This window comes from Polyodon spathula, chromosome 4, assembly GCF_017654505.1.
Source record: "Polyodon spathula isolate WHYD16114869_AA chromosome 4, ASM1765450v1, whole genome shotgun sequence".
Taxonomy (NCBI): domain Eukaryota; kingdom Metazoa; phylum Chordata; class Actinopteri; order Acipenseriformes; family Polyodontidae; genus Polyodon; species Polyodon spathula.
The window spans coordinates 86,039,875-86,062,465 of NC_054537.1; the positions used below are offsets into that span (position 1 = coordinate 86,039,875).

Genomic DNA, 22,591 nt, shown 5'->3' on the forward strand with positions numbered 1-22,591 from the left:
ATACCCTGATCTCCTTGGCAACAGCTGAAGAGTTGGGAAACAGTGCTAAACCTGCACTCATGAGTGACGGAACAATACAGAAGACTTAGCAGCCCTTCCCAGTCCAGGCTGCAAACGATACTGAGGATTACTGAACACTATAAAACAGATTAAGGGGTTCTCAGAACAGCACGATTAAGCTGCTGCACATCTACAGCGCACTGTATGTTGCTGAGAAGAATAGAAGATGATGCTGGAATATTAGCACATTCTTTTGTTCCTGGATGTCAGAAGATGTTGGAAGACAGGGATTTGCAAACCTGTGCATGTGTGAAAGACAAGTATGCACAGCACATCACAACCCCCTTACTGGACAATAACTCAAGTACAGCATCACTGATATGACTGTGCTAGGTATTGCTGGGCCTTACAGGTTAAACTCTTACTGCAATTGCTTGAATTTACTTAATCTCACAACTGTTTACACTGCAGTCCAGCACTCAAACCATCTAATACTGCAAAACTGTCCACTGCCCTTACTACTAAACTATTTAAACCCACAGCAGTCAAACAATCTATTGCCTGGAGTTATGCCAAGCTTTCCAGTTGTTCCTTTCTCATCACCTGTTTTTATTCACAGATTAATGTTCTTGTGTTCTGAATAGCTGTTTTTTGTAAAAAGTTCCATAACAGTAAGATATAAAATGCTAGCAAAACTTATTTTTTTGCATAAAAATGTATGTATGTTTTATAAGCTTGTGATCGCTATAGGGTTTATTAACACTGAACATTCATATTAAACACATTCTATGTATGTGCACATCATGTGGTAATAGTTCCTCTGTTTAGAAAAAAAAGGATTATATGTAAACTATTTGTGATGAAATGCAGTTTTTTTTCTTCTTGTTAATTATATCAGTATTTTTTTTTTTACCAGAGCTTTCCTAAAACACACTGTAGAGAGGGGAGTGGTAACACAACTGTTCTGTCTTAATATATTAGTCTCTGGACACTACATCCTTTGGTTTTGGCTATTTCCTCAATCTGATCTGCCTCTGCATCATTGGAAAGGACATTTCTCTCATGCAATGTATGTTTTGGTTTCAGTAAACTGATGATGCCTTCACAGTGTTCCCCTGTAGATTTTTAACTTAGCAAAAGGGTCCCCTTTGTGGCCTAGAGCAGTCCACTATGCAATGTGCTTCATATAAACAATTATGTAGTTTTAGAGCTTATCTGAAAGTAGTTTTTCATGTTAAATCACATATTGGGGAAAAAATATCTAACATATACACTGAGTGTACAAAACATTAGGAACATCTGCTCTTTCCATGAAATAGACTGATGAGATGAATCCAGGTGAAAGCTATGATCCCTTATTGATGTAACCTGTTAAATCCACTTCAATCAGTGAAGGGGAGACAGGTTAAAGGATTTTTAAGCCTTGACACAATTGAGACATGGATTGTGATTGTGTGCTATTCAGAGGGTAAATGGGCAAGACAAAAGATTTAAGTGCCTTTGAACAGGTTATGGTAGTAGGTGCCAGGCGCACTGGTTTGAGGGTGTCAAGATCTGTAAAGCTGTTGGATTTTTCATGCTCAACAGTTTCCCACGTGTATCAAGGATGGTCCACCACCCAAAGGACATCCAGCCAACGGCAGGCCAGTGGTCAAAAACGGCTCATTGATGAAAGAGGCCAAAGGAGGCTGACATGAATTGTGCAGAGCAACAGACGGGCTACAGTTAGTCAACTGACAGTCCATTACAACATTGGTGCTGAAAGCCAATAAAAGAATGCACAACTCGTTGTACCTTGACACAAATGAGGTACGGCAGCTGACGACCTAACAGAGTTCCACTTCTTTCAGCAAAATGTAAGAAACTGTGGTTGCAGTGGGCTAAGGAACGAAAACACTGGACACTGGAGGATTGGAAAAACATTGCCTGGTCTGATGAATTCAGGTTCCTGCTGTTTCACGTTGATGGTTGGACTAGGGTATGGAGAAAACCACATGAATACAGGCATCCATCATGCCGCATGTCAACATTGCAGGTTGGTGGTGGTGGTGTGATGGTGTGGGATTTGTTTTCATGGCACACATTGGGCCCCTTGATAAAAGTGGAGCAATGTTTGAATGCCACAGGATATCTGGACATCAATGCCAATTAGGTGCATCCCTTCATGGCAGCAGTGTATCCATCTGCTAATGGAATTTTTCAGCAGGATAATGCCACATGCCACAAGGCTAGGATTGTCCAGGAATGGTTCCACGAACATGACAGTGAATTTAGCTTACTGCGGTGGCCTGCCCAGCCACCTGATCTCAATCCAATTGAGCATCTGTGGGATGAGATGGAACAAGCTATTCGGAGTAGAGATCCACTACCAGCCAACTTGACACAACTGCGGGAAGCATTGGAGTCAACATGGGCCAGCATCCCTGTGGAACGCTTTCGACACCTTGTAGAGTCCATGCCCCGACGAATTGAGGCTGTTCTGAGGGCAAAAAGGGGTTCAACTCAATATTAGGAATGTGTTCCTAATATTTTGTACACTCAGTGTAAATAACCAATAATAACCTGTTTCCATTTCATCCAGGTCGCTGTTGTCATGATCCACACTACAGCATAGCGATCATTACATTAAAACCCATGCCTGGGAGTTTGTTTCTCATTTTGTAACTGTGACAGAGAGCGAATGAATCCGAATCAAAAATCTCCCTCTCGACCAGTGAGGGCACTGTACAACAGGAGCTGCAGGCTTCCTACTGAATGGTTGGGCAGTTCATCCTGGGGACAGTCGGGAGCCGGCCATTCAGGAAGAGGGCGGCGTTACGGTACCTGGAGTCATCGCCCTAGTACGGTGAGCGAAGTTTCAGTCATGAACTGGAGGAGACGTGATTGAACTAGCTATCGGAGGGGGCGGGGCTTAGGGTACTTTAGGGGGACGTGACGCCGTAATCGGCTCCTTTGTTGTGGTTAATGGGAGGAGACAAGGACGGAATCTTGAATGAAGTGTGGGTTCATTGAGGAGTATTGTGTTTGTTTTGCCAGACGGCTGATACGAAGCTGGAGCTGCAGCAAGAAGCCCAGACCTGAACGCGCACGAGCACCAGCACTCAGAGCACCGCACCTGCACCAGAGCACCCAGTTTGGAGACGTGTTTTTGTGTTTATTATTTCGGGACTGCAACCCCTTTGTTTTGTAGCTGGTAATACCCATTGCTGGGTAGAACCAGCTTTATTATTTGAAACCTGGTTTAAAAAGGGCATTAAAAGAAACCTGACCGGTAAACTTCGTGTTTGTCCTTTGTTGGAGCACCTCAACTCACCTATACACCGGAGCACTACAAACCACTTTGCCACAGTAACATTTACATAATTTTTTATCATTTAAAAAAAAGTGCTTCAATATCCACAATTTTAGGTTAAATTACCAGTGATGACAATATCTTTAATTCTTAAAACAATCACAGAACAGGAGCATGGGCTGCGAGGAGTAAGCCCTGGGACTTGAAATAGGAATTATGTGTTTGTGACTTTAAGAAGATGACATGCTTTCCCCCTGGCTCGTGCAGAGCCGCCCTCACAGAAGTGAAACTGAACCGATCAGCCTTCAAGGCTGAGGAGCACGTATGCTGCCCCCAGGGGGAACAAGTGATAGAAAACAGATTTAAGAAAAGAGTGCAGGGTAGCCCCCTGGCTCAGGGAGAGCCAGAGGTGAGACCGAGCTGATCGGCCTCTAAGGCTGGGAGCATGTATGCTGCCCCAGGGGGAACCTGGAATGATAGAGAGATTGTTAAGATAGATATGGCCAGGGGGTCCCCTCTGGTTCTCGGATAACCTTCCTCTCAGAGGTCGAGGCCAGCTCGTCTGGGCCTAGGGTTGGGAAGTAAACGTTACTTGTCCCCAAAAGAGGACCCCCGGCTCCCCACATCTGCGCCACCAATGCAACAAAAAAAAGAAAGAAGGGTTAGTAAAGAAACACAAAGGTTAATTAGTAACAATCAATACTGGAGGATTTAATAAAATTATAAATAAATAATAAAATTAATGACTAATCTCACCTCTAGTGGTCCCGGGGGAGAAATGGCCCCCACTCCAGCATACTAACAATATTCTCAATATACTAGCAAAGTTCCCAGGGGAAGGTGCAGCTTGTCTTTTGCATAAATGGGGAACAAAAACCTTATTTCCTGGTTAAAGGAAGAAGGGGATACCTGATTTTGCTTACAGAAGGCAGTGAAGGTAGACCAGCCAGTTGCACAAGGGGAGCAGATGGATAGAATAAGGCAGAAGCCAGACCGACTGGTTGCGTAGGAGAACATAATACGTGTGAGTGCAGTGAGTGTGATGAGATTGTACAGTGTGATGAGATTGTGCAGTGTGATGAGATTGTGTGGTGTGATGACAGTGCGAAAGCCATGAACTTAGTTGAATATCAGATCGCTAAATTGGTAGGTTATCTTATGCGTGAACAAGGAAAACAAAATTAAATCCTGGTTGGCAGAAGAATGGATAGGGGTAACAGTGATGAGGCGGTTCCTAAAGGGAAGATAGAATTATCAATGGAAGAATTTGAGTGAGTGAGTTAGTGAGCAAGTAGTGGCTTGTGGAATAATGCAGATCCATGGCAAAAGCACAAAGCAACAAGGTGTAGTAGAGCATCAAAACAACTCCCCTCAAAATATGAATAGAAATAAATCTATTTAAAATAATCATGTTCACCAAAATCTTTAATGACTGGAGAATTTCACTCTTGGGACAAGGGAGACCCCTAGTGACAGTGAGCTTGTAGCTTACGGCATCAGTTGAGAATTTACGGTTACTGCTGGAGAGAAAGAATATTGCTGAGTGAATTGCCTGGTCAAGGTACAGCAGATTGCGTAGGGAGCATTATAAGATTGAACGAGATTACATGAGTGTGGAATACTGGCAGCTGCAGTGCCAGCCGAGCGTGGCGAAAGCAAGGATAAAAAAGAAGGATAGGTCAATCAATCCCATGGCCCAATTGTGTTATCTCATGATTTAATGCATGTATCACTACAGGCGCCATTTTTGGAGCCCACTCAGAGGTGAGAGTAACACAGAGCACTGCGGACAAAACAGAGAGCATGGCAGAGTATAAGCGGGCACCGTAAAGCCGACAGAAGTATGGCAGAGCCCACCAAACAAAACGCACATAAATAAAACAAACTAGGGAGAACCACTCCTATAAAAACCAAACCAACTAAAGCACAGAGAAATGTAACAATGTAAGAGAAAGCCTGGCGACACATAAGTAAGCACAGACGGCAGAAATGAAAATGACGGTTGGGTCAGCGCTGCGTGGGTATATGCAAACACAAAAAGAAAGACAGAGAATGAGTTTTAGACCCAGTGCTTAAATAGGGAGTGTGATGAGTCAAAGGGGTTTCGGTCTGCAATTCAGCCTCCCAACAGTAGAAGGCATCAAACCAACTCGGGACTTCCCTTACCAAGGTCTTGTGACCATGACAAAAGTCATCTTTTTGAGGGGCGGCACCTTGGTGAGGGGCGGAAGTACGAGTATGTAAATTCCAGCCACTGGAGTCAAGTGAAATTAAGGATACCTGTCAGTTTGGGATTGGTGATCCACTGACTACCGGGGTGGGGTTTGCATACTAAAGGGAACGTGCTACTGTGTTTGGGGTTGGTCCTAAGGAATAGAGGCGGGGGAAAAAAGGCTGGAGGGAAGTACGTGGGAGTTTGGACTGTGTCACGAACGGAGGCCTTACTAACTTGGCTCTTTTCTGTTTTTATTCCTTTTTGTTTTATTTTTGGATTTAAGCAGAGCGCGAAGAGGACTAAGAGGCTTCCGTTCCTTTATTTTTGATTACTCCAGCACTCCCTCCCTCACATCCTTCTTTATTATTTTTCTTTTTTTTTCTGTGTAATATTAAATAAAATTTTAATTTTTACACGTAAATCACTGTCTGGAAAATCCATTTTTACTCACACGCCTCACAGGGAGGTTAATTGATAGATTGGCTGGACTAACTAGGCAGGAGACCCTGCTCCTGCTCCCCCAACAACACCCAATGGTTACAAATTAACAGCGACCCACAGTGAGGAAAAGAATAACAAATGTATATCTCCAGATTATTCAGATATACAGTAAGTCTGTGTTAAAGTAAACATGAATTTATACATCCATTATCATTAACCACTTAATCCTTTACAGGATTGTGGTGAGGCAGAGTCTAACCCGGCAGACACAGGGCGAGAGGCAGAACGCCAGTCCATCGCAGGGCACCACACAGACACACACACACACACACACACACACACACACACACACAGACACACACACACACACAGTAATTCAGAAAGACCAGTCAACCTGAACAGCATGTCTTTGGACTATGGGAGGAAACTGGAGTACCCATGCAGACACAAGAACATGCAAACTCCACACAGACAGACCCCTATAACTTTAATGAAACACATTTGTCTCCAATACACTTACTTTATTGGGTGCTGGGAAGAAAGTCATTTTGTGTTTGAGCACTGATTCTGTTATGGTGTATTTGTTTGTAATTGTAAAACCAATAAACTGAATTTTGGGGGAAAAAGTATGCAGCAGATCAAAGTGCTTATTGAATATTGAATCTATACCAACTTCATGTATAGGCATATCTAGCAGATCAACCCTAAACAAGCAAGCTCTGCAAAATGAAATGCCCACAGTAAACTTTTCAAATATTACTTTGTATAAAATCAAATCTTAAAGTCAAGTCTAAGAAGCAAACAACATAACAAAACAGAAAGCAGACAATTTTAGGAATATTTTAATCTCCTTGAATTGGAATATAAAAAAAGTCATTTAGACACTGAGAATTGTGCCAGAAAAGTACTTAATCTATAACAGGTGGCCTTTTAAAATGTTATCTTAATCATCTGCAGGAAAACAAACAAAAAAACATAAGTGCATGAAACAGGGATCAAAGACTTACCCACCCACATTAAGGTTACAACTGGGCAACAGCCAACTCCTAAGCAACAGAAGGCTTAATGACATTAAAGTAATTATTTTCTCAAAGGATTCAAATGTCTCAATGGATATTCATTTCAAGTGATAAAAAAAGAAATAGAAAAGTTATTTTCACGAGCACTGAAACTGTCACTTTGGACAACTACCAAAAAAAAAAAAAAAAAAAAGAAACAGACATCTGTTTTAAAGCTGTGCATTCAAACTCAGATGTGGTCACTTCATAATGCTTGGTAGCTTTCTATATTATTGGCATGTTTCCTTAACCACCAGGTAGTACTGCTAGAATACATGGAATAATACCTACTGTATGACACGAAATACACCCTTAAGGAAATAAAAAAGGTAAATAAAATGTGTAGAATCCTCACCCCCTTTAAAAAAAACACATATATAAACTCTTCCACTTTTATTAAGCCATCACTTGCAAAATAAAGGTTTTTGTTTTGTTGTTGTGTGGAACATATGAACCTGCTCTTCACAACACTGACGATGGTATTAGCAAAAACGTTGAACTATTTCACTTCTTATATGCACTACTTCAAGGAGTCCAACTGGGCTTTCCTTTAAACGGTTTTTAGCGGAGGCATTAACCAGCATACACTAGTGCATCGTTTGTGTTTAGAAATATGGATTATTGATTTAAGGGTTTTGTACAGTATGCCCTTTATGTAAACAGCACCGTGCCCAAGACTTATTTTTGTGGAACCATGTAAACATATACAGCACTGACATTTTCAACATGGGCTTGCTGTACTAAATATGTACAAACAAAAATGTAAACCACACGGTGCACCAAATCTTTAATAGGCATACAGATGGAACAGGGATGACCATGGATATCCATTTGTCCATGAAATTAGATGACCTAAACTTGGGACATATGTTTCAGTTGAAGTGTTTCCCAAATGACTTTTTCAGTCTGGGAGAGTGTCATTGTGAATTTAAAAGTAATTGCCTTCTCACAGGCACAACGCACTGCAGAAAGAAAAGCTGCCAATATAAATCTGACTTCATTTTACATTAATAATTCAGGGTCAAAACCCAGGCCTTACTTGCTTTTAATGTTTTACTGGACTTCAATGTGCTTTTACCATTGTACAAAGTAATTAAGCAGAGCTTTTTTTTAAACTTTTTTTTTTACAATTTTTGTGTCCCTGGAAAAATGTAAATTGCCACAATGTGGAGAACATCTACTTATTTTAGAGTGACTAATACCTTTTCTCCACCACTGCTGGCCCCCAAGTAATTTGTACCCACTCCTCTGTTTCTGCTAACTGAGCAGCAGAGGCAGAATGTGACTGGATATCTTGAAGCTAGGAGAAGAGCTCTGAATGGCTAAATCCCCAGAGTTGTCAATGATCACTAGTTCCTGGGAAGATATAGCCTTTTAGTAAACTAACAGCAACTTAAAAATACCAACCAAGACCACGTTTAGTTTTACATTACTGCATTCCAAGTGCTTTTCTTTTGAAATGCCTTATACCTCAAAGACTATAAGACCTTAAGATGTTCATAGGAAATAGACTTAGACTGACATTGCGTTCAAATTCTGTTGGAAAGCAGGCGTAATGTAATATTACAGTACTTTACATAGAACTGTTTTATACACAAAGAGTATCTGCATATTTGTCAAAACCTGTTCAGAGTTCCAGGTTTCCACTTTGGCCTAAATGAAATAATATTATGTGTCATTCAACTGGGCCCTGTCTTTCTCCTCTGTGTGTTTCACCCTGACCAGAAACGATACAAAAAACTGAGGTTGCAGAGGGAAAACCCAAAAAGAAGAAGTTTAAAAAAAATAAAATTATCACCTGCTTTTGAAATTCTCAGTTTAGGTTTCTATAAAACATGATTTTAGATACTTGCTTTCTCTTTAAATTAGTCAGTGCAGAAACTGAAGAAAACCAAAAACCAACATGCTAATTCTCTTTACCATGGTCTTAAATAAATTCTACACATAGCACGCATCACCATTACATTTTGCAGCATTTCGGAATGATGGCATACAGTGGTTTTCTTAACTACAATCTTGATAATCCACTGGATAAAGTATACCCAAAATTGGATACCCAAAACCACACCACTGGTACTTGGGGGAATTTAGGAGACATAAAGTAGACAAGGAAATGTATGTTGCCTGAAATTCTACTTTTTTTTTATGACATTATCAAACTTTGATAATGTTTTGAAGTGGACAGAAATGTACTGCACTTGTTCATACTGACTGATAACTCAGAATGACCAGACTTCAAACCAGTGAGCTTTTGACCGTAAGACTCCCACTGCACCCTAACAAAATAATGGCCATTAGTGACCTTGTGGCAGGCTGGCGAGTGGAAAGAGGCCCAGAGACAGACTGCAGTTCAAAAAAATAACTATTTTATTATAAATAAACACAAAAATGAAAGGGCACAAGGGCCAAAACAAAGCAATTTAAACACAAAGAAAGACAAAAAGCAAAACTTACAAAAATAACAATTTCCAGGCTGGGCAATGCCTTCACTGGATTCAAACTTTCCAAACAACCCAAAAAAAAACCCCAACCTGCTTCCTCAGCTCCCTCTCCCCAAATGAGAAGCAGAGGCCTCCTTTTATATCAGGTGGCTGGGCGCTGATTGATCGTTAATCAACCTAATCAACTAATCAACCCCAGCCACCTGAACATAATAAACCCAGGCAGGTAGGGGAAGTTAACCCCATCCCTGCCAATTTAAAGGGCAGAGCTTTGCTCTGCCACAGACCTTTAAAACATGCTATATGTTTTATGTGTCCACTGTTTGCAGGAATAGAGAACAGGAACTGGGTCAGGCGACTTTCAAATCCTCATCTCAAGCATGTCACCTAACAGTCAGTTGTGGGAGTGTCTAGCCAGCTCAGTGTGTGTCTATTTTAGTTGCTGGCTTTTGTTCATATTGGGACAAGCTCAACCTCGCACATCATTTACCTGTACACATACAGAAAGTAAATCAGAGAATACAAAACATTTACAGGTTTGTTTGATGTGCAGGTGAGGGGAGCCACAGACAAAAAACATTACAAAACTACCCCATGAGGAAATGTTTAGCAGCAGTTGAATCGGTAACTACAGGAAAGTTTGAAAACTAATAATTAATTTGAAGCTTCTTCAATGCAAATAAAATATATTACAATGGTACTCTTTAATTACAGAGTAGACACAGAGCAGATACAGGGTGAAGGTGTGGCTACTATTAGAAAGCACTGAATGCTCTAGGCATGTTGTTCAAGTCACCATTCACTACAGCCGTAGTCTTCCTGTATACGTCACCATCCGCATCTGGTTGTACGGAAACCATTTAGTTGTAGTCTGGTTTCATTGCTAGAAAGTTATCATTTCTTGAAGAAAAAAACATGTGACATTTGCTTTGGTAGCACACTGTGACAGGGAGAGAATGAATCTTGGTTATAAATCTACCTCCAGACCTGTGAGGTGATTGTCACCGAGCAGTTTTGCCATGTGGTCGGCGCCAAAACCCCGGCCTGGATATGGCGCAACAATCTCGACACCCTGGAAGCTGCAGTGAAACTGGCTGAAGATTTCAGGACTCCATGATCTTCGCCAAGACCAATCACAGCCACTCCCATACCACGGAGCAGCCGAGCAACACCTCCTTTCCCAGTGCCACCACTCCAAGTACAACCACCTCCTGGACCTTGATGAGCCCTCCAACCCCAATGGGCAGCCTTACCTCCCCACCATGGGCAAAGGTTGGCCCCCAGCTGGGGTACATTTGCTGATCCTGCCCCGTTGGCATACCAGCAATGGGACAGATACTTAACCTTTGCTCCCTCTGCCCCTCCTATTTGTTTCAGATGCCAACAACTGGGACACCTCGCCAAGTCATGCCCATTCGCGATGGAGTGTGACATGGCAGCTTGTTATTTGGCATCAGAAGCGGGTAAGCGAAGGGGAAATGGTCAGGAGGGGCCTTGTATTGTTGATGTGATTATAGGGAAAGTGAAAAACCACGCATTAGTGGACACAGGGTGTGAGCACACCTTAATTCGAACAGCTCTCCAGGGCGGTGTGTCGTTGCAGCCACAAGGTCAGACGGCTATCTCCTGAATCCATGGAGACACGGCAACATACCCCATACTAACAGTATATTTATTGGCGGGACGGATTAAACGTCACCTAGTAGTAGGGGTGGCGGAAAGGCTGGCCAAACTATAAGCAATTGGTGAAATTAATGGCAGCCCTGGTGGCACACATAAACATGGCAGAAAAAGATAAAGGGGAACCGACTGGTGAGATTTTCCCCTTCATAACTGATGTTTTCCCCCACTTTTCATCCTAAAAAAAAAAAAATAGAGAGAAAAATTGAAAAGTGGGAGGAAGCATCAATGAGACGAGGCTATGGTCTGGTGGGAGAACGCTCTGATGGTTGCAAACGCTAATCAAAGGGGGTTGGTACACAGTGTGACCGAGCGGGCAAGGCTACTAGGCCATCCAGGGCAGAGTTTAACTTCAGTCCCCGTCTCAATATAGTCAGGGAGGACTAGTTCCCTCCTGAGTTCCGCCACACCCTGGTCTTTTTGACCCCCGTCCAGGTCCAGATACTTCCATTCCTAAGGAACTTCCGCACTGGGCCGGATCATATAGGTATGAAGTAATATTTTCCCATTAACAATATATCCCACTTGGAACGGTGCTCGTGTCCTGTCGGACATAATGTTAATTACTAAGGGGTCGACATAGCTAGGTTCCAGTACTCCGAACATGACACTTTTTCCGGGCAACCTAGGAGAAAAAGCCCCGTGGAGCCTCATTTATTTTGATTCCTTGATTATATATAGATATAAATAATATATATAGATAATATATATATATATATATTATATATATATTATATATTTATATATATTATATAATATATATAGTTCATAAGTTCATTAAGTTTGCCATCTTTTCCTGTCATATTGTTTGTGACCATGTGCAAGCATTCTGAGAAACTGACTTTAACAGTTGTCACTTGTGATTGAAAAAAACACTGTATATGACAACTTCTGAAAGTGCATGAGATGACATTTTTTTTGTTTATTTCTAATTGTGTGTGGACAATAAGTCTGTATCTTTGATTGCCTGCGTGAAAAGTGGTAGATTTTTACTGGAAAACCCAGAAAATATGAGTCACTACCGAACATGAGATAAGAAAATGCAGCGTTGGCAGGTTAGCAAGATCACTGTTATAAAAGGGTTCATGTTCAATGTGCACTGCACACAATCAGACTTCCTCTGGAGATTTTGTTAGATTTTGCCTGACTTTCTACAACACTGAAAATATGACATCAGGATCTGAAAGGGTTTATGAGATATGACCAGCTGAATAAGGGGTTGAAGATTAGCAAAACATACATTCCTAAGTTTTCAATTTTATAGTTCTAGAGTTGAGTTCCTCCGTATTCAACTGAACTTTTTTACTGGATATCATTTTTTGGTTTGGTTGTTACCTTGGGAGAAGAGATGCAAATGGTTTAAGCACTTTATGATTAAATATAAGATACATTATTTTTGTAGTACAGGTTTGTGAATAACTCGGAAACTTAAGAACATTTTTAAAATCTGTTTACCGATAACTCATGTCTTCATAAGAAAAACATTTTTTTTTTTCAAACAAGGCAAAAATGCAAAATATTAAACAGATTATCAGATTATTTTCTGACACAGATGGTGGCAATTACTCAAAACTGAATGTGAAGATCTCACTTGGTGACTAACTGACTTAGATTCCTTGGTAACTCTTCTGAGTGGTGTATTATTGTATTTTGTATTTCTGCTGTTTGAAAACTGGCTATGTATTAGTTAAAATGTAGTGTTGGTGTTGGCTAGGATGGGGTTAATTCCCATCCAGGGATGATTGCTCAGGTGCAGCTGGTTAGGAGTTTTTTGATTGTCAATTGTGCAATTAACTCCTAACCACCTGCTAAATAAGCCCAGCTCCAGGCTCATTAGGGTTGGTTGGAGTTAAGAGAAGGAATGCAGACAGAGTCTGAAGGAGCAAGAGAGCAGTGTGTGAAGATGACTGTTAACTTTGTTTTGCTGAGGTATTTGTTCTGTATTTTCTGTATTATAGCTCTGTTTTGCTGAGGTATTAGTTCTGATTATTTCTGTATTGCAGCTATGTTTTGTTTGACCCTGTGTCAGTTTTATTTTGTAGTTGGAACTGCTTTTAATTTTGTTTAACAAAATGCTGCCCAGCTAGCAATTTGCACCCTGCATACCTGTGTCTTGTTCCTGGTTTCTACCATCTTCCCCACTCCACTACATCCTGACAAGTTGTTAATGAAATGGGTTACTTCACTGTAACTCATTAAATCCTTAATTAACTTTCAGTACGATACACAATCTATTGACTGGAGAAAGATGTCCTAAGCAAAAGTAAAGACAGCAGTGATGAATCTTTTGCACATTAACCTAACTGTTATCAAAAAGTGTGGTTAAAGCACTTACCTTCGTCTAAACATTTCAGCAAATATGCAACCAACACTCCAAAGGTCCACCGGAGTCGCGTAACTGGACTGAAGTAAAACCTCTGGGGCCCGGTACCACAATGTGACAACCTAGAAAATCAGAACAACGTGCTAAACCTCAGAGCAGACATCAGAACTCTAACAAAACAGCAACTGAAGTCTAAAGGAAGTGAGTTCACACACTGCCTGGGAGTGATTTTTTTTTCTTTTTGTACCACTGAAATAAAAAGTAAAACCCTAACTCTGCCAAACAAACTTAAAGTATTGCGTCTTGGTCCCTTTAACAGAACAATCAATGAACGGCATTTTCATATACTATACTATAGGCGTCAAAAACATGTACACTCTAATCTGTAAGTACTGGCTGTTCTAAAACATAATTACTTGGTTTACATATTCATTCAAGTGGTGTACAGTGGTGGCACTTACAAAATGTTTTGTTATTTTATTCAAGTTGGCTGTTCTGTAGAAAATGTTCAAAGCTCTCCATCTTGATTTTTGCCCACTGGCCCAGTGGAGAAAGGCAAGCCAGCTAGGTCTTTGGCCTTAAGATTTGTCTCCCGAGAAATTTATTTCAAACATTATTCCAGAGAGTGGGTTTGGTAAATCACAGCTGTGCTAATGCTGAAAGCAGATTGTGCTCTTAAATCCTGTTGAGTAATATAGTGTATGATATCATATTTGGCATATCAAGTTGCTGCACTCATTTTCGGAATGCACTGATCACACAGTTTTTCCATAGAAAACAATCAGGGAGACTCCCAGAGGTACAGTCAGTGCCCACTTAACCATGCTCATATATAACTCCAGTCATCACTTAGCATTGAAACTTGGTGCAGGTCAACCAGTTGTCTCCTTTTTAAATGACCCAGTATGATTTAGAGTTTCATCAGCAGTTTCTGAATATTTTCATTTACAGTGTAATGGAGATGGGTGACATACCTACATACGTCACACTTTAAATACACTGTATGCAAAACCGCTACAGAAAATTGCTTGCCCTATTGTGGTGATGAAACTTGCTCAGGACCTTCTTCAGCACAGTTATTGAGAGTGGTACACAAGGCATCTGTCTGTTTGTCGAGGTTCAATTTTTCATATAACTCTTACTTGAATTTACAGCTGTGGAGGGGGGGTGCGCGTCACAAACATGCTTGTTTATACAGTAGGATACTCTTTTAAAGTTGTAAATGACTAGCTTTACCAAATATACAGTGTCACATACTAGTAATAAATGACCACCTGTGTGGATGCATGTATAACAAGAGTACAGCAGTAAACACCAGTATATACTATGCACCCACAACTTAGGTTTACGTTACATGGAAGTTATTAATCACAATGTATTAATTAGAAACGTCCACTGCACAACCACACAAGTAATTGATGCAGATTAGGGCCCCATTCACAAAACATTAAGGACTGTTTTTTTTTTTGAGGAAGACAGAAGATGTTTATTTTTTTTTTTATGAAAAAGCATTATCTTAGGTTAAACAGTTAAAAAAAAAACTGAGAATAAAACTCTCTAACAGTTCTAAAATATTTAATTAATCAAAATGGGCTTTCAAAAGGGTCTTAAGTTGAGTGAATAAGGCCCTTAAACCTGCATGACCATGCAATGACTTTAAGGCCATTTGCAATGCTTGCATACTGCACACTATCTGTAATTTAATTGTCTCTGTTTTTTTTTAGTTCAAGTTGAGTGGTGTGGAATTTACTTCAATTATGCCCCAGTGGTTCCAGTCAACAAATAGTTAATCTCTCTCGATTCTTATTATTTTACTATATACTGTACCAAAGTTCTTTTGATTAATGACACCATCCCAGTCTTCTACTAATTTCAAGGCAAACATCCAGACCAAACTCAATGACCCAGTTAAAAATGGATTCTCTCCAAGTTCCCTTAGTTGGCTTTTACACTTTGGAACTCTGTTCACTTTTACTTACTGTAAACATTGTTATGAAACCACTTGCATCTGAATAATCTCTTAAAGAGTAAGTAGCGGGGTTCCGAAAAATCTAGTATTATACGTCCCCATGTGTTGCTACATATTTTTAAATAACGTCCCCGTATTTTTTTTGTAATTAACATCCTGAAAACTTTTTACACTTATAACTCTGTTTCAAAGCTTTTTTCAAAATGTCCACTCTAACACACTGGGGTTTGTGATCTGTCCTCTAAATCACTGCAGGAAGAGCGATTTAAAAAAACAAAAAACAAAAACAAGTGTTCTGTCTTTTCTGTTCGGTATCACATCATGGCTCGTTATTGCTGTGTTACCTGTTTGACAACGTGGGCAATAATCCTTACACGATCAGTGCACTAGAGCAGACATTTTGAAAAGAGCTTTGAAACAGACTTCAAAGTTATAAGTGTAAAATGTTGTCAGGATGTTAACAATAAAAAGAAACATTACAGGTATGTTGTTTACCAGTTGTAGCAACATGTGGGGACGTATAACGAAGGATTTTTTAGGAACCCCACTATTCATTCTTTAAGGGGCATTTCAATTCTGCATCAATGCTAAAAAAAAGGACACTTACTTGTTTGACTACCCACTATGTGTACACTATCTTCAAACGGTACATATACATCAAAGCCACCTCGGGGTGCAAATGGACGGCCATTTGGTACCTGAATACTACACAACGTAATTACTTTAGTCTAAATTACTGTAATTTTTTTAAGGGTTGAGGTATACTAGGAGGCAGGCTGAGACCAACAGAACCTTATTTACAAATTTGTATCATTTTGAAACCAAGTCCTCACAGCCCTGGGATGAAATATTTGTGCTGTCTTACTTTGCCTATATGCCAAAGGTAGGTAACTTTAGCCTTGCAGTCAAGGGGTCTAAATAACAGAACATTAAAATGTGTATTTTTCTTTGTTCTTATTTCATTTGCTGGTACTGTTTTATATTCACTTTAAGGGCTACTTTACCATTACCGAATTTTGTGTCTTATGGCAACACATTATTGGATTCCCTAGTCGCATGCTATTAACAAAAGTTGTAAACATTTTCTTTAATACTTTAAAATACTGCAGTCCTTTTTAAAAAGGTAAATCTGCTAACGTAACAGGGAGTGTACCCCAGGCTCATTATCCTAGCATGCTGGTGGTTTAAGAACAGTGCATAGACTTAACATGAAGAAACAAACTTAATAGGCAAAATCATACAGTTTCCTGATCTCTGTTTCCAGTAACCCTTATCACAATTGCATAGTTGTTGAATAACATACAGCCAATAGGTTACCTAATATGCAGCATATTAAAAACAACAACAACAAAGAAAAACAAACAAACAGAAAAAAAAATTCTGCCTACAGTTGTAGTGGAACTGGAAACTGGAACTTCTCATCAGTTTTGCACTAATGGCACACTTTTTACTAACTACTTCACAGTGACATTCCACCACTATGAAATTTACCGCAAGAGTCTGTGAACCACTGCACATATTTAAAATATATTGAATTATTCAGCGGCATAAGATGATTGGTCAGTTTTGGGACACAAATGAAATACAAAGTAATCTTTTAACAAAAGTTTTTAAGCCCTTTTTGGTGGCTAACAGCTAGTAATGGTAAACTGAAGGGCTCTCTAGGAGTTGTACTTTTTAGCCAAGATGTTTGGGGAGAAAAAATTGATTACATCTGCCAATGTTGAATCACCCACCAACATCCTCGGGTCATATAAGTCTAATAGGCTGTACTAAGGAGTTATTATCATTGAAAAGTTTACCGTTCATGGTAAGGTTTATAAGTAAACCGGGAAAACAGTGAGTAAAATGTCTAAAAGTCCATTTCTTCTGGTTGAAATCAAACTTAAGGAAGAAAATAACCATAACCATGCAGGCCTGTGGTGTTCTTCCCAGGAGATGGTATGAACTATTTATGGCCATTTGCTAATGAAATCTTATAAGCCCCCTAGCAGTCAAAAAATCTGGAAGTGGGAGTTGAAAAGTCTAGGTAATATTCATAACTTGGAGACTACATGGCTAAATACATTTGTGGCTTCTAAAAGCGCTGCCTCTCAACTAACACATTTTACACTTATTCACTGAGCTTATGCAACCCCATACAGACGTTTTCAAATGAAAATGACCTCTGACCCTGCATGTAACATCTGTAAACCTGGCACACCTTACACCAGTATGCAGATGTTCTGGGACTGTCCCATCATTGTAACTTCGGTGTTATCTAAATTGACTGATTCACAGTTAGTAGCTGAACGTTGTTTATTTTTACTAAATGATGACTCATTGATTCATCTCTCATTGACTCAGCGTAGAACTCTACTTCCTGGCCTAACAGTCAATTTTGCAGCTATGAATATCACCAGATACATCTGGCCTGCTCTTGGCTCTGCATGTTTAGGGATATTGTTCATTTAAAGTGGTCCACAGTCAGGTTGAATGGGGCGAGACCAGCAGAGTGGAGGGGTAGAGTGCAGTCTCTGCTGACTTGGCTGACCTCGTTAAGGCATGACTGGTGTTGTGTTGTTTATTTGTTGTTGTTTTTGTGCAAGCTTTCATTTTTTATATATATATCGTTTTTGTATTATGGTTGTTTTTCTGTATGTTTCTTATATATATAAAAATAATAACTGATCACAAAAAAAGTGTACGTTATGGACACATTCTACATGTTCTCAATTTATATGTATATACAGTATATTTCAAATTACAATTTTAATAATAAAATTGATAATTTGGTAGATAGTATGGTGGGCAAGTTGTCCACAGGGGAAAAATCTGGCTCTGGTGTTTATATAAAAACGGTCAGTTTTACAAATATCTATGGTCATATTGTGAATGATTTTGGAACCACAGGCATGCTGCTATTCTTCATGGTGATTCATAAGAAGCAAGGTCATTCAAACATACTGATGCCCAGTGAAAACGCAACAATGTAAGTTTTACATCAATAGCTCATTGGGCACATACATAAATAAATAAATATTAAAAGTAGGCTACAAGAGTAATGACATTGGCAGCAAATGCAGCTTATAGGATGGAAATAGAAAGAAAGTGTTACAGCAATCAGCCTTTTGGTGCGTTCCCCTTTAAGAGAGGCGGGCTGTGTGCGTGTGTCAGTCAGCTGCGTGTAGCCGTGACGTTTCAATACACCAGTCAAGAAAGCTTTTTTTTTGTGCAATGTGTTTATATGATGGAGCGCACGCTTGCAGATATTGGCAGCGTGTTGTTGTAGCTTTTAAATGCATTTGAATTAAACAAAGCAAGCTACATAAATGCAATGCTTACCGGCCGTTTGTTTAAAATAGCCGAAGCAATATTCAAACCGCTTATCGGCAGTTAGCAATATCATGAAAGAGCTCAAAGTACCGTGATCGAGATATTAAGAAAGCAGAACCAGGGAGGCAGGGACTTCTAGAATTAAGAAAGAAGCCTAAAGTATTGCATACTGTTTGGTAAAATTGTATATGTATCTATCTCTTAGAGACTGGCCCCTACGGCAATACAGAAAGGGTTTTCTAGAGCAGTTTGAGTCAGCCATTTTTGCTTTTTGAAATAATGTGATAATGAAATAATATAATAAAATAATAATGTTCCAACAATGTGAGTGTCAAACCCATGATAAATATGCTGTACCTGGTTAAGATAAACTGCTTTCCATTTATGGCTGCCTGGATCTCTTTTGACAGGTAAATCAATTAAAGCTTACAATAAGTCTGATCAGTTAAAAGCTTACATTGTTGGAAACAGGATTACTTTATTGATAATAAATTTACATAGAAACCAAAGTTTGCTGTTCTATCAATTATTTATTGTCAAGATGTATGTTAACCTTGCTACATTGATTCATTCTAAGAAAATACCATTAGTCAGCGTACAAAAGTTTTTAAGGATAAAGTATGCAATATTTATGACAATTTTTTTTCCCAGAATCAGTTTTTTTTATGTATTATAAGCACACATGTGTATCTGCTATCCATTTTGAGTGATGGGGCTCTGATGTCATTTCTTGTCACAATGGCCACTTTGGGGGCTCATAACTCAGTAACCAATTATTAAGCTGCTGACACTGCATACTGTACATGGGCTTTGTTGTTGTTAAATAACCTGGAGAACCTCAGAAAAGGCAATAACTACAGCGTTTCAGTTCTTAGAAGCACAGATTGCCATTTGTATTGCTGTCCTTGCATTTATTCTACGTTCGACTCCAGCAACCATGATTTCGTGATTTCCATTACATGAGAGTAGATGTTCATGCTGATATTGGACTCAGCTTTCGCGAAGATAAGCATCAACTAAGACATAGCTTCTTTTACTCTAAACTAATGTGATGCACCTGCGTTTCCTTCGATCTGATGATGCAGATATCCTTCTGTCTGGTGTTGATGGCTGAACTGCAATGCTGGCTCCAGGGATTGGCTTATTTTGCCTCCCCAGTGCATCAGCACACACAACAGCTGCGATGATGGCTCCAGGGATCAACTACAGTGCGGCCTCTGAGCTGAGTAGGGTACTTCTCTGGGGTCTACAAGTGGGCACCTTCCATCCTTGGTGTTTCGCCCATGACATAAGATAGGTAATATGCGGTGTGCAGTGAGTATCATAAAGATATAATTTTAATGATGAGTGCTCGTTTTTTTGTTTCATGGGCACCCCTCTATATTAATTAGAGCTAGTATTTTGTTTCTTCTGTTCAGTAAATTCATAGGACAGCTCACTCCAATTGAACAACAAGAAGTGCAGTCTGAATGAAAGCTAATTTGTTCAGATCACGGTAATACATATTTTTTATTTAGGGGACATGTCAAAAATTATATATAAAAAAAATAAAGACTCCATTCAATGTTGAGTACATAGAAACAATAAGCATATAGTATTTAGATTTCTAGGAAGAACCGCACTGCCTTGTTAACTGCTGGTATGTCACGTATATCCGCTCAGTTATAGTTAGCTGTAATGGAGAGCTGTCACATATAACCGTTCAGTTATAGTTAGCTGTAATGGAGAGCTGGACCACAGCCCACCGTCTAGCAGCATTTTCTTTCACATGCAAGAGATAACAGGAAGTGAAGTTGTCAGGTTCAGCTGAGTTCACAGCGGAAATTCTAGGTAAACCCAACGACTACAGTAGAATTATTTAACTATTTTTGTCCAAGACATGATATAACACAGTTCTACTATGGATAAATGTTTTGCATTACCTAAAATTTTAGGATTGAGACCATTAAAAAAAAAAAAAAAAGTATTGAACATACTTGAGATCTTTTATTTAACATCATGTAATCAAAGAAACTACAAAATGATATTGCACAAGTTTACTGAAAGCCATAATAGTAGTACAGTATTTCATGTTAGATTTCAAAATGTCACTTTTTTTGACAGTTTTACTTTAGTATATGGAAAACTACAAAGCAGTATGTAATCCAATATGTTGACCTGACACTGTTCAGCTTCATTCGACTTTATGACGCCAAATTAGTTTATTCTATAGGGTGATGCAAAACCATAGGTTTTGAGGTCTCACAGCTTCCTTTTTACTGAATTTTACACCAGGCAGCAAGACGTGTTGCTTATGGTTAATCATACTGAAGTTTCAGTTTTGATTTTTTTTTTTTTTTTTTGTGAACTGCAGTGTAACTTCCTTGTTGTAGAATCGAATTCAATGAGTTCACTCATAGTTGAAATTTATCTTGAACTCAGACTTGTTAATCCCCATCCTTTATAACTTTTTACTTCTAGAATACAAGATGGAATGGTAGATATGCCAATGAAAATAAGAAATGAGTCTGTAATTAATGTAGAGACCCCTTGTAACAGGGTGATTTGTTACGTGTGGGGGTTATCACTGAATAATACTGAGGCAGACACAGAGCCATTGAGTGTTGACACGCCACACAGGTGAGCAAATTTAATAACACAAGTGATGACACTAGGGTACCAGCAATGATAGCCCTAGTGTTACATTTAATAAAGAAAACAAAACAAAACAAAGCTAAAAATAAAAGTTTATCACACAAGGTGAGCGCTAGTCCCACTAAAAGGAACGTCCCGCTCCAGGAACCTACTACTCTACACTGTGGGATCAGCATCCCCTAAACTGAACTACTTCTGGGATCACGGCAACCCGCCATCCTCACAGCGACTCCTGTCTCTTCAAACGGCTGGGCAATGCCTTCACGAGCAACATCTTGCAGCTAAAGGGTTCTGTAGTAGTTAATACTGCGGAGTGGACGTTCTCCTCCTCGCTGTCAACAAGCGCAAGCTTTCGCTCAGCATCCGTCTGTGTAGCAATGGCCGTGCAGATGTTTGCCAAGCTCCACGCAGCCTCGCCGAGCACGCCCCCCCAACCAATCAGGACCTCCCGATTAGTTCCGCGCCGGGCGAGCCTAACTGGTCAATTGGTTGCCTAGCAACACATCTCCTGTTCTGCGTCCCAGCTGCACACATTAGTGCAGGAACCAGCGACAGGGCTCTCCCTGTCACTCCCCCCATGAAATGAATGGCAATACAACGGCAATACAAGGCAATACAATACAACTTTGGCAGAAGGATTTATGTAGAATTAAGCACCTCTTACTCATTTATCAAATAAGCCGATGAATGTTCAGCAGTCAATCGAATGCCTACATTCCATAAGAAGGGGTCATACTTACTACAAGGTGCTATAGTTCTGCTGTTTACCTAGTTGACATGGCGACAGTCTAAAAACCATGTCTGCTCTTTAAATAAGTCCACTGTTCCAGCCCTAGCAGCAAACAAATTCTTCATATTTGGCACAGGGAAAATATATTTTCAGATATTTTACAGGAGGTTGTTCGAGCTGTTTCAGCTGAAAATTAACCCTAAATTACGAAACAAGCTAACTAATCTTGTTTCAGATGCTGATAATATCTTTAAAATCTAATGACACAACAAAGTAAAAGTAAATATGGAATTAAGGTGGCCATAAATGACACTGGAATACAATTAAAAGGTTTTACTTGATCTGACTTTAGGTTTAGTTTAGGTTATGTTCTGATATAAAGATTACTTCATAATTTTACTAACAATTAAAATAATAATAATAATAATAATAATAATAATAATAATAATATTTGAAACAAATAAGAAAAAAGTGAAATAATAAAGCCAGAGTG

General features: G+C 39.5%; 1 protein-coding gene across 4 annotated transcripts in view; it reads right to left on the reverse strand.

The window, feature by feature from the left end:
- The window catches only part of LOC121315026 (cyclin-dependent kinase 6-like), a 62,350-nt gene that overhangs the window by 4,473 nt on the left and 35,286 nt on the right, over positions 1 to 22,591 (reverse strand). For all 4 annotated transcript variants that reach the window (XM_041248887.1, XM_041248885.1, XM_041248886.1 and 1 more), the window contains exon 5: positions 13,463 to 13,572. In XM_041248887.1, the coding sequence (XP_041104821.1) occupies positions 13,463 to 13,572 (110 nt within the window). The remainder of the gene's footprint in view (positions 1 to 13,462; positions 13,573 to 22,591) is intronic.